This window comes from Ruditapes philippinarum, unplaced genomic scaffold (assembly GCF_026571515.1).
Source record: "Ruditapes philippinarum isolate M1 unplaced genomic scaffold, ASM2657151v2 ctg2724_1_1_1_1, whole genome shotgun sequence".
Classification (NCBI taxonomy): domain Eukaryota; kingdom Metazoa; phylum Mollusca; class Bivalvia; order Venerida; family Veneridae; genus Ruditapes; species Ruditapes philippinarum.
Genome location: NW_026856906.1, coordinates 1,675 through 14,262, shown reverse-complemented (window position 1 = coordinate 14,262; position 12,588 = coordinate 1,675). Strand labels below are relative to the sequence as shown.

The 12,588-nt window shown below is 34.3% G+C and overlaps 1 protein-coding gene across 2 annotated transcripts; it reads left to right on the top strand.

Moving 5' to 3' along the window:
• Positions 1–1,890: 1,890 nt before the first annotated feature.
• Positions 1,891–9,771, top strand: LOC132748099 (E3 ubiquitin-protein ligase TRIM71-like). 2 transcript variants are annotated; one of them, XM_060737647.1, is made up of 2 exons: positions 1,891–2,005; positions 7,531–9,771. In XM_060737647.1, exon 2 carries the CDS (start codon positions 7,539–7,541, stop codon positions 9,264–9,266), a length of 1,728 nt encoding a protein of 575 aa, XP_060593630.1. In that variant the 5' UTR covers positions 1,891–2,005; positions 7,531–7,538; the 3' UTR covers positions 9,267–9,771. The 2 variants fall into 2 exon arrangements, with proteins under 2 accessions (XP_060593630.1, XP_060593629.1); XM_060737646.1 differs by lacking the exon at positions 1,891–2,005 and adding an exon at positions 5,268–6,878.
• Positions 9,772–12,588: the final 2,817 nt, after the last annotated feature.

Genomic DNA, 12,588 nt, shown 5'->3' with positions numbered 1-12,588 from the left:
CTACAGTAATTTTAGATAAATGATATAGTTGAAGATATATTTATTGACTTGGTCTGTCAGATATTTACAAAAATATATATGACTCATTACTTAAACAATTAAAATTCGTAACGGTGAAAATTAGAATGAGCGTGCATCAAACTGTATCAAAAAAAAAAATAATAATAATAAGGATTTATTTTTGATACACATTTAATCACTTTCATACATATTTTGACCACAAAAAATGAAAATGACTTTAATAAAAAATCATCATGTATCTCCCGTGTGCTGGTTTAATGTCATACATGTATGTGTTTAATCAGTGACACGTGATAGGATAAACACCGGCGCGTGCCGTTAAATAATCAAATTATCGGTCATACATGTATGTGTTTATTCAGTGACACGTAATTGGATTAACACTGGCGCGTGCCAATACTAATCCGATTATCGCTCATTAGAACGGTATATACATGTATTATCAATAAAACATTACTTTATTTTTTTAGATTTTGTTATAAGATGAAAAATTTGTATTTTGCAGGTATCAGTAGGATCGATTATTACAAGGCACGTAAACGTTTAAGCGTCGTACAGTTCACTTGTAGTATTTGCAGTGACGCTCCTTCAGATCAAGCAACATCTGATCATGACAACTCCGTTGATCATTCAGACAAGGAAATGTATAATTGGAAAAATATTATCAATAAGACATACAAAAATACAGCTTCAAAAAGTATATATATTGTAAATATTGTACTTATTACATACTTGCATATAAAGAGAGTGATAGTGTCTGCGTATTCTATGTATTGTTATTTCAATGAAATGTGTGAACATGCATATTTATTTGTGTTACTGTTTTTGTAAATAATATACATAAATGATTAATAAACGGCTGAAAATGTTCTAAACTAGTCAATACTTTGTTGTTTTTTTATTTAAAAAAAGCACGATCTTTCCTTAAAGAACAATACATTAATAAAGGGTCGAAATGTCCGGTATATTTAAGGGGTCTAAGTGTCTTAGGGGTCTAAGTGTCAGGGGTCGAGATGTCTAAGGGGTCGAGGTGTCAAGGGGTCGAGGTGTCAAGGGGTCTAGATGTCATAGACTCTTAAACACAAATGCCCCCGGCTCAGGTTCTTTAAAAATATTATACCATTCGGAAAATAATAAAAAAATGTAAACACATATAACTTTACGGAGTCATAGCGTTTTGTAATTGTGGAAACTATAAGTTGGGAAATCATTGCTATAAAGTTTTCTGGTCCCAATCAATGAAGAAGACAATAAAAATGTTATCGTTGATTTGTGAGACACGATAACAGAGAATATACTCTACATATATGCGAATGTTGAGCCAGTTTCAATGTGTAGTACAGTTTTTGACTGTATATAAAGCTGTTCTGAAACCATCATTTTTGTGATGGTGGATTAGCAATGGCTATGCTTTCATGACTGTTCTGCTAGGCGCTGTGCCGTAATTGGACTGGCATATCGATTTGGTGGTATGTGTGTATTTATTCATATATATAATTTATCTGCGCACTTGTATCATCTTCATCAAAAGTCATAGCAATGACTTTATATACATATATATAAACAGGACCGTTATGATAATTTTACAAGAGGAGCTCATTCTGGACCCTTCAGCCCCAAGATAGAGGCATTGTAAGGCACGCCTGCAGTCTGTGTACGTGTCAGCCCCGATGCTGGTGTCACATGCCCTATGTCACGGGCTGAGGGCTGACCAACACGTGCCGGGCCGTATTTTTTCCGGAATTTGCGACAACCCGTATATTCAAATTAATTTTGTATCACTTTCCCGAGCTTTTTTACACTTCATTTACATAAACTGAATTTATTATTGAATGATCAGACTATTGACAGTGTACTATTGTATTATTTAAAGTTTACAAGGCCGGAAACTATCCAGCGTAAGGCGGAGAATATCCTGTGTTCCGGATTCCGTGTACTGGAACTTTTTATTTTACCCTTTGAACTGTATAAGGAAGTAAGAAAGGTAAGAATATACATTATGTTTTGTTGTAAAATATTTTAAAAGTAAGTATCCATGTAGGAAAATGAATATTCGCATGTGTACAAATACACGTATTCCACTGCAAACGCCGCAAGTCTGTGATATATCGATAAATTGATAACCAAAATGTAGGCCAACCACTAGGCCATCCTTTAAAAAATGTTCGTTTGCAGTAACGCGACCGACTCACAAAATTTGCCCCTACTCAAAATTTTTTTTCATGGTCTGGATAAAAAAAAATTTTTTTGAATCAGAAAATTATGCCTTGTGCTTTGTTTTTGTTCTTTTAAAGGTTGATGGAAGAAATAAAATGTAGGTCTTATTAAATTAGAATTCAGTTATCAATTTATTAATTGTTACCAGATTATCAAAGCATATATTGTCCAGCATTTTGAAATTCCATGTTTATTTGGGAGTACAGATCAATAATAAAAAAAAAAATCGACCTACCTACCCACCTTGAAAATTCTGGGTCGGGTTACTGCAAACAAACATTTTTTTAAGGATGGCCCTAGTAACAATTCATTTTCTGAAAATTAGAATTGGGCTTTACTGGTTTTGAAGAGATACGTGATAATCTTTCTAAAGTTATAAAACTGCGGGCCTACTTAATGTATATGACAGGCACTTTAGTATAAATGTCTCGTTCAAGAATTATCAAAGTGAGAAAATGGTCCGTTTTGTTCAAATTGTATTTATATTAAAAGCAACATACATGTATATCGATAAAAATGAAAACTGTGAATGGATTAATTTACGTGGATAATTTAATTTACATTCTATTGAAAGTTTTATTAAAAAGGTAAAACTATTGAAAAGGATTTTCAAACAACTTTAATTAACAGCCAGATTGTTGACATACATGCATTCTTTATTTAATAAATGGATTACTTAATCTGTCTAAGATAATCAAACGTGTTAATGAAATTTGTATTACCTGACTAAATTGTGCAGATGAAAACAAAGTATTTCAATGAGTAGAATTGACAATCATGTGTTTGATTTTAACCAGATCTCATTGAAAAGATGGTGAAGTTCAAGCAAGAATTGTATCATAGTTTGGGGACCTTTCTGTTGAAAATGTGTCAGAGTTAAATCGTATACATATACATGCACAGTGCTTAACTGGAGTGCAGGTATTAGATACCCGCACTCCGGACCACGCCCATTGATTGGCTCATTTTTGCTGGGGTTTACTAATTGTGACGGCAAAGAAACAGACAGAAATATCATATTCAGATGCTCATTCATTGGTTACTTTTTCATGGGGTTTCATATTGTGACAACAGGGAACGTGTTTTTCTGTTTGACTATGATACAAAATGGAAAGAACATCAAAACACTCGGCAATTTGATAAATACTCGGGGGGCTACGCCCCCCACTTCCCCTCGTACAAATCAGATAGCCTCGTGTTTCGATGCTCTTTTTGTGCCGCCTTGAAAAAGGCGACATATAGGGGTTACTTTTGCCGGCGTCGTTGTCGGCGCCCCCTAAAGCTTGTCCGGAGCATAAGTCAGTCATTATCAGTTGGATTGACTTCAAACTTGGTATGCATGCTTCTTATAATGACCCGAAGTGCAGTGCACAAGAACGGGTACTCTGCACTTCTTATTTTTAGCTCACCTGAGCACGAAGTGCTCAAAGGTGAGCTTTTGTCATCACTCTGCGTGCGTCGTGCGTCCTTCAAAAAATGGCGTCAAACTTTTCAAACAACATCTCCTCCTAAACTACATGGCCAATTGCAACCAAACTTTACAGAAATGATCCTTAGGTGGACCCCTTTCAAAGTTGTTCAAAAATTTAAATTCCATTAAAAACTCTGGTTGCCATGGCAACCAATAAGAAAAACTTAAAAAATCTTCTTCTAAAAAACCATAAGAGCTAGAGCTTAGATATTTGGCATGAAACATCTTCTAATGAGTGCCTACCAAGTTTGTTCAAATCAAAGCCCTAGGGTCAAAATTGGCCCCGCCCCAGGGGGTCATTGATTTTCCCTATATGCATATAGTAAAAACTTAAAAAATCTTCTTTTAAAGAACTCAAAGAGCTAGAGCTAAGATATTTAGCATGAAACATATTCTAATGGGTGTCTACCAAGTTTGTTCAAATAAAAGCCCTGGGGTCAAAATTGGCTCCGCCCCGGGGGTCATTGATTTTCCTTATATGTGTATAGCAAAAACTTAAAAAACTTCTTTAAAAAAACCCAAATAGCTGGAGTTTAGCTATTAAGCATGAAACATCTTCTAGTGAGTGTCTACAAAGTTTGTTCAAATCAAAGCCCTAGGGTCAAAATTGGCCCCGCCCCGGGGGTCATTGATTTTCCTTATATGACTGTGTATAGCAAAAACTTAAAAATCTTCTTTGAAAAAACCCAGATAGCTAGTGTTTAGATATAAAGCATGAAACATCTTCTAGTGAGTGTCTACCAAGTTTGTTCAAATCAAAGACCTAGGGTCAAAATTGGCCCAGCCCCAGGGTGTCTTTGATTTTCCCTATATGCATATAGTTAAAACTTAAAAAATCTTCTTTTAAAGAACCCAAAGAGCTAGAGCTAAGATATTTAGCATGAAACATCTTCTAATGAGTGTCTACAAAGTTTGTTCAAATAAAAGCCCTAGGGTCAAAATTGGCCCCGCCCCCAGGGGTCATTGATTTTCCCTATGTGCATATAGTAGAAACTTAAAAAATCTTCTTTTAAAGAACTCAAAGAGCTAGAGCTAAGATATTTAGCATGAAACATGTTCTCATGGGTGTCTACCAAGTTTGTTCAAATAAAAGCCCTGGGTCAAAATTGGCCCGCGCCCGGGGGTCATTCATTAGCTTGACTTTTTTTTTTTAGATATATACATATTATATATATACATATATATTTATATATATATATATATATATATATATATATATCTATATATATATATATATATATATATATATATATATATATATATATATATATATATATATATATATATATATATATACATGCATACATATACAACCAAGTTTGTTCAAATAAAAGCCCTGGGGTTTAAACTGGCCCCGCTCCAGGGTCTTATATACAGGTGAGCGACTTTGGGCCATCATGGCCCTCTTGTTTGAGTTATTGCCCTTTGTTAATTTTTGTACTCTATTTTTGTCTGGGCCATTTCTCCTAAAGTATAAAATTTATGGACATGAAACTTCATAGGAAAATAGATCTCATTAAGAAGTGCAGTGCACAAGAACGGGTACTCTGCATTTCTTATTTTTTGAGTTATTGCCATTTGTTAATTTTCATACTTTATTTTTGTCCAGGCCATTTCTCCTAAAGGATAAAAGCTATGGACTTGAAACTTCATAGGATGATAGATCTCATTAAGAAGAAGTGCAGTGCATAAGAACGGGTACTCTGCATTTCTTATTTTTTTGAGTTATTGCCCTTTGTTAATTTTCATACTTTATTTTTGTCCAGGCCATTTCTCATAAATATAAGAAGTGCAGTGCACAGAGACTGCTTCTCTGCATTTCTTATTTTTTGAGTTATTGCCCTTTGTTGATTTTCAAATTTCATTTTTGTCGTGGCCATTTCTCCTAAACTATATTGTTCATAAGGCGACACATCCGACTCGCGGAGTTCTAGTTATTACTTATAGTTAATTTTTTACTAATTGTGTTTGGGGACCTTTCTGTTGAAAATGTGTCAGAGTTAAATCGTATACATATACATGCACAGTGCGTTAACTGGAGTGCAGGTATTAGTTACCCGCACTCCAGAGCATGCCCATTGATTGGCTTATTTTTGCTGGGGTTTACTTATTGTGGCGGCAAAGAAAGGGAAAGCGATAAAAGTATCATATTCAGATGCTCGTTCATTGGTTACTTTTTTCTGGGGTTTTATATTGTGACAACAGGGAACGTGTTTTTATACCACCGAAACGAAGTTTGGGGGGATATAAAGCAGTCACTCGGTGGTCGGTTGGTTGGTCGGTCGGTCGGTCCAGCGGTCCGTTGCATTTTCCTTGTTCGGAGCATAACTTAAAGACTAATGGTTGGAATTCAATACAACTTCATACAATGGTCAAACACATTGAGAGGAAGTGCCGTGCACAAGAACCATAACTCCATCTTCACTAATTACAGAGTTATTGCTCTTTGTTACTTTTCCTTGTCCAGAGCATTTTGACTTGAAAATTACTGGTTGGAATTCAATACAACTTTATACAATGGTCAAGCACAAAAAGGGGAAGTGCAGTGCACAAGAACCATCACACCATTTTGACAAATTACAGAGTTATTGCCCTTAGATACTTTTCCTTGTCCGGAGCATTACTTGAAAAGTACTGGTTGGAATTCAAAACAACTTCATACAATGGTCAAGCACAAAAAGCAATTGCAGTGCACAAGAACCATAACTCTGTCCAGAGTAATTATAGAGTTATTGCCCTTTGTTACTTTTCCATTGTTTTTTTCTTGTCCAGAGCATAACTTGAAAACTATTAGTTGGAATTCAATACAACTTCATACAATCGTCAAGCATATTAAGAGAAAGCGCAGTGCACAAGAACCATCACACTATTTTGACAAATTACAGAGTTATTGCCCTTCGATACTTTTCCTTGTCCGGAGCATAACTTGAAAAGTACTGGTTGGAATTCAATACAATTTCATACAATCGTCAAGTATATTGAGAGAAAGTGCAGTGCACAGAAACCATAACTCTTTATTGACTCATTTAAGAGTTTGCCCTTTGTTACTTTTTATTGTCAAGTGCATAACTTGAAAGTTAATGGTTGGAAAGAAACTTCATACTATGGGCAAGGGCAGTGAGATGAAGTGCAGTGCACAAGAACCATAACTTTATTTGGACTAATTACAGTTAGTGCCCTTTGTTACTTTTTTGTCCAGTGCATAACTTGAAAACTAGTAATTGGAATTCAATACAATTTCATACAATGGTCAAGCACAATGATAGGAAGTGCAGCGTACAAAAACCATAACTCAATCTGCAGTATTTGTAGAGTTATTGCTCTTTGTTCCTCTTCCTTGTATGGTGAATAACTTAAAAATTAATGTTTAGAATTCAATGCAACTTCATACAATGGTCAAGCGCAATGAGAGGAAGTGCAGTGCTTAAGAAGTGTAACTCTTTCTGGACTTATTACAGAGTAATTTAATAAAACTTCATCAATGGTCAACCACATTGAAAGGAAATGCAACATACAAGAACCACAACTATCTTTAATTGCCCAATTGCCCACAACCATAACTCTATTTCAATTCTTTTGCAAGGTATTCTGTTACTAGTAACTTTCTCATTTCCGAAGCAGTCTTGCGGGGTTATTAACCACATTTAGTGATAGTTCTAGTTATGTTTGACTATGATACAAAATAGAAAGAACATCAAAACACTCGGCAATCCCATCGTACAAATCAGATAGCCTCGTGTTTCGATGCTCTTTCTATTACTTACCTTTGATAATTATTAATCTTCCGTAAAATACATGTTTCTTTCCGATCTTTATTACAGATAAAAACATGGAAGTGTCGGGGAAATTTGCTGTTTCTTCAGAACAAGATTCCAATCTTTACTGCTTTCCTTGCGACAGAGAAGGTTTAAAAGAACCAGCTTTTGGTTATTGTCAGGACTGCGAGGAACATCTTTGTGAGAGTTGTTATAAACACCACAGGAAACCAAAACCTACCATGAACCACGTCCTGCTTGATAAAGACAGAATGCCACAGCAATCGAAGTCCGGGAATACAAACAATGATCAAATAACTGATTTTTGTACAAAGCATAGCGATAAACCACTGGAATTCTATTGTAACACACATGAGTCTAATATGTGTTACGTTTGTGTGACTCTAGAACACAAGCACTGCAAAGTAGACTATATTCCCGATGTTTCAGGAAATGTGTCTGGTGAGCTTGAAAAACTGATTGACAGAATGGAGACACTTATGCAAAAGTGTAAATCTAATGTTAGAATTGCCGAGACTGCTACAGCAAACATAGAACACATGTATACGGCCGTTGTTGAAGATATACAAGTTTTCAGAAATGAAATAAACGAATGTCTGGATAAGATGGAAGCCGAAATTATGAGGGACGCTAAATCTCTCGCACTGACAGCAAAGAGTAAACAAGAAAATGTAATGACAGGAAGCTTACATATCGCAGAGGAAATGTCAAGTACAATGTCAATGCTCAAGTCTCTGAGTGACGAAAACAAGCGGAATAAGCTGTTTATTGAGATGAAACACGCTGAACCTCAAGTTGCAAAACTATCGGATAAAGAGAAACAATTAGCTGAAGATATCAAAACAGATGCTGAAATCATATTCATACAAAATGAGAAGACACTTAATAAACTGAAAAGTAGCAACATTCTTGGAACGATTTCGGCATACAGGAGACCTTGTGCAGAAAGTGCAGTATGTGTCCAATATGAAAGAGAAATTCAAGTGCAACCCCCCTCTGATAAGTCAAGAAGCAATATCTTAGGAATGGTACTGATTTCCACAACAAATATGATCGTCGCTGACTACAACAATAAGAAAATTAAAATAATTAATATAGACACAGGAACGCTGGTATCAGAGATAATCCTATCTTCATCACCACGCGATGTTATAAAACTTCCACAAAATAAACTTGCTGTTGCATTACCTGCTGAAAAGTGTATCCAGATAGTGTCTTACACTGATACAAGTTTGTCTTTAGATCGTCGTATAGATGTCGGAGAATCGTGTTATTGTGTAGCTTATTGTCAGGACAAGCTAGTAGTAGGCTGTAATTTTAATCCAGGAAAGCTGGTTATTCTGGATTTAGACGGAAATATCATACAGGTGTTTGATACTCCTGGCTTGTTTAAGGGGCCCGACAAGATTGTTATCAGCAGTGATGAGAAGTTCATGTATGTATCTAATTATGATGGTCAGCAAAGTGAAGTTGTAAAAGTAGACTGGCAAGGTAATGTTTTACAAAGATTCGCGGATCAAGGATATATATATCCTAAAGGAATACAAGAGTTGGAAGATGGTACGTTGTTAGTATGCTACACAGACAGTAGCAATATTGTAAGATTGTCGAGCAGCTTCAAGAAATGTGAAATTGTAGGATTAGAGAAAACAGACTTTTATAATCCAGTGGCTGTATATTACAATGATAGAAATCATAAACTGTACATTAGTTGTTCGTCTGAAAGTGGAAAAAGTTCTCCTCGTGATATAATCAAAATATTTAGTGTAAAATGGACTTAGAGATATGTTACCGTTCAATTCATTACTTTGAGTGTAATCTAGTATTTATAGAAGACAATTAATTTTAAGAAACGATAGTGTATCCATTTCATTTACTGTTAAGGAGAAATATCTTTCTGAAGTTATTCTGACAGTGACATTTGTGTAATATATTGTATCATATCATTTTGCCAATAAATATTTAGATTTTCCACAAATTTTCTTTAATTGATAAAAAGCCCAGCAGTTAAAACATCGAAGACATCCTGGTTACTTTTGAGATAAAAAAATCAGTAGAGTTTCTATTTGCTGGTATTCATGTATATTATTGTATTAGGTGAAACATCATTCAAATGGAACATCTAGGAACAGCAAATAACGATAAGTGCAAATGTGATAGAGAATAATGATTATTTGATCACTTTTTATGTTCGACATGGCATTGTTATATCCAACAGGACTGCTTTGTTATGAACAAACCTGCAAAATACAATTTAAAACCTTTTAAGAAAATGAATGCCCATACAAGAAGTTTGTCTAAAATATACATCATGTACATATAACCAAATACAAATTGTGAAACTTAAGCGTGTTTGAAATGTTGGTTCTGCACACAGTCCCGTACAAGAAATTGTCTAAAATATACATATAACCAAATACAAATTGTGAAACTATAGCGTGTCTATAAAATGTTGGTTCTGCACACAGTCCTACAAGATGTAAAAAGATGTAAATGTAACACATATGACACGATTTTCATCACCTTATTATAGGGTCTATATGCAAAATTATCCCGCAAACGTTTTGTGGTCACTCTTACCTTGAACATCAACAAATAGAAGTCATGTACTATTGATGACAAATATATTCATCAGATATAAGGGTTTGAAAAACAAGTGAGTTATTTGATTGAAAGAACTATGATCCTCATATGACAAACAAATGAGAGAAAAAATCTTTAGTTTTTTTTCCCAAACATTCGTCTTCGCTTTTCCCTATTTGAATGTTCAGTGGTGTTTGGAATATTTCGAATGAAATTCCATGCCCTACTTAAAACGTCATTTAGACAACAAATACCACAAAAAAACACAAATATCACTATTTATCATACACTGTGCATCAGCTTATTTTTTTATATAAGAAGGTTTTAGCTCTATTTCGTACATCAAATATTGCTGTAAAATCAAACAAGGAAACATGCATGGTGTTCTTAGGATATATCAAATTTAAAATATCGGCGAATAAACAAAGTAACGCCACTATTTAGTACATAATAGTATATTTGATAATTTACAGAAATTAAAGTACAAATATCTCTCCCTGTAAAACCATTCAAAATATAAAGATTGTTATGATAATGTAATCATGTTTTTGTTTAAGGTAAATCTCTAGTGTTCATCAATGCATTGTTGCAGTCAAAAGCGAGCACCGCAGTAGAGTCATTAACCTTCCGTTAAGTAGCCAGATATGAAAGAAACCAAAGTCCCTGACAAGATTAAATCCTACAGAGTTGAAGTGCCAGTGGTTTACAATCCACCATGGATTAAACTTTCTTATAAATTAAGGTTGAGTTGAGAAAACGATTTGTTTAACTATAATTCTCCCAAGATGATTTTGATAAATTTATATGTATACCATATGCTGTAAACAAACAAAGTTCAAACAACAATACATGGCTAGTAAATCAACATGATAACTGTATGTATAACAAATGTGTTCTAGAGAAAACATGTGACGATTACCAAAGTGACAATTTATTACAAACCAAAAAGTAATGATACGAAAACGAAAAAAATTCCTTTGTTATCACATATAATATGAATAATAATAGATGGGGAAATTAGTTTAAACCTACAGTTTAAACCAATAAGATACAATGTATATTTGATAAACCATATATAAATAAATGTAAAAACTATCTCACAAAACTATATATTTATGAATATCATATAATATAATTAATAAACCGCCGTATTACAATGTTCTCCTAACGAATATTTATATAATCGCATTTCAAATTATATTATAAATGTAATGTGAAAATTTGAACTGTCTTATCCCAAATGTTTAGTTTTTTTCTGATCTTTTTTTAATTTTTTTGTTAATTGTTTTTGTATGTTGTATATTTTCCCCAATAAAGGGGGTTCCCGCTTTTGGGGACCCAAAGCTGAAAAAAATTAAAAATTTAAAAAAATACAGAAACATAGTGTGCTTAGAATGTTTCCCTGAATATTAATTAAAATAATTCCAATAGTCATTGATTCTCGCTGGACAGAAGATAACCCGTTATCTTCTGTCTCAGAATCTTTGATAGAAATGCATGTTTAAAAAGTTTACAACTGCATTATAAATAGTGGGGTCATAATTAAATGTTTAACACCAGTCATCTCTTCTACTACAGTTAAGGAATACATTAGTAGAAATATATGTAAACCCATTTCTATGTAAATGCTTGACAAATACTAAATATAAACAAAAACGTGTTTGTTAAACACAAATGCCCCAGGCTCAGGTTCTTTAAAAATATTTAACCATTCGGAAAATAAAAAAATAATGTAAACACATATAACTTTACAGAGTATAGCGTTTTGTAATTGTGAAAACTATAAGTTGGGAAATCATTGCTATGACTTTTGATGAAGTTGATACAAGTGTGCAGATAAATTATTATTGAAATGAGAGAATTAATACACACATACCACCAAATCGATATGCCAGTCCAATTACGGCACAGCGCCTAGCAGAACAGTCCTACGGATCTTACGGGCTCCAGTTGACTTTCGGACATCGATATATAGTTCTCTGGTCCCAATCAATGAAGAAGACAATAAAAATGTCATCGTTGATTTGTGAGACACGATAACAGAGAATATACTCTACATATATGCGAATGTTGAGCCAGTTTCAATGTGTAGTACAGTTTTTGACTGTATATAAAGCTGTTCTGAAACCATCATTTTTGTGATGGTGGATTAGCAATGGCTATGCTTTCATGACTGTTCTGCTAGGCGCTGTGCCGTAATTGGACTGGCATATCGATTTGGTGGTATGTGTGTATTTATTCATATATATAATTTATCTGCGCACTTGTATCATCTTCATCAAAAATCATAGCAATGACTTTATATACATATATATAAACAGGACCGTTATGATAATTTTACAAGAGGAGCTCATTCTGGACCCTTCAGCCCCAAGATAGAGGCATTGTAAGGCACGCCTGCAGTCTGTGTACGTGTCAGCCCCGATGCTGGTAGCACATGCCATATGTCACGGGCTGAGGGCTGACCAACACGTGCCGGGCCGTATTTTTTCCGGAATTTGCGACAACCCGTATATTCAA

Coding starts and splice junctions, on each gene's coding strand:
- LOC132748099 (XM_060737647.1), top strand. CDS start 7,539: ATGGAAGTGTCGGGGAAATTTGCTGTTTCTTCAGAACAAGATTCCAAT.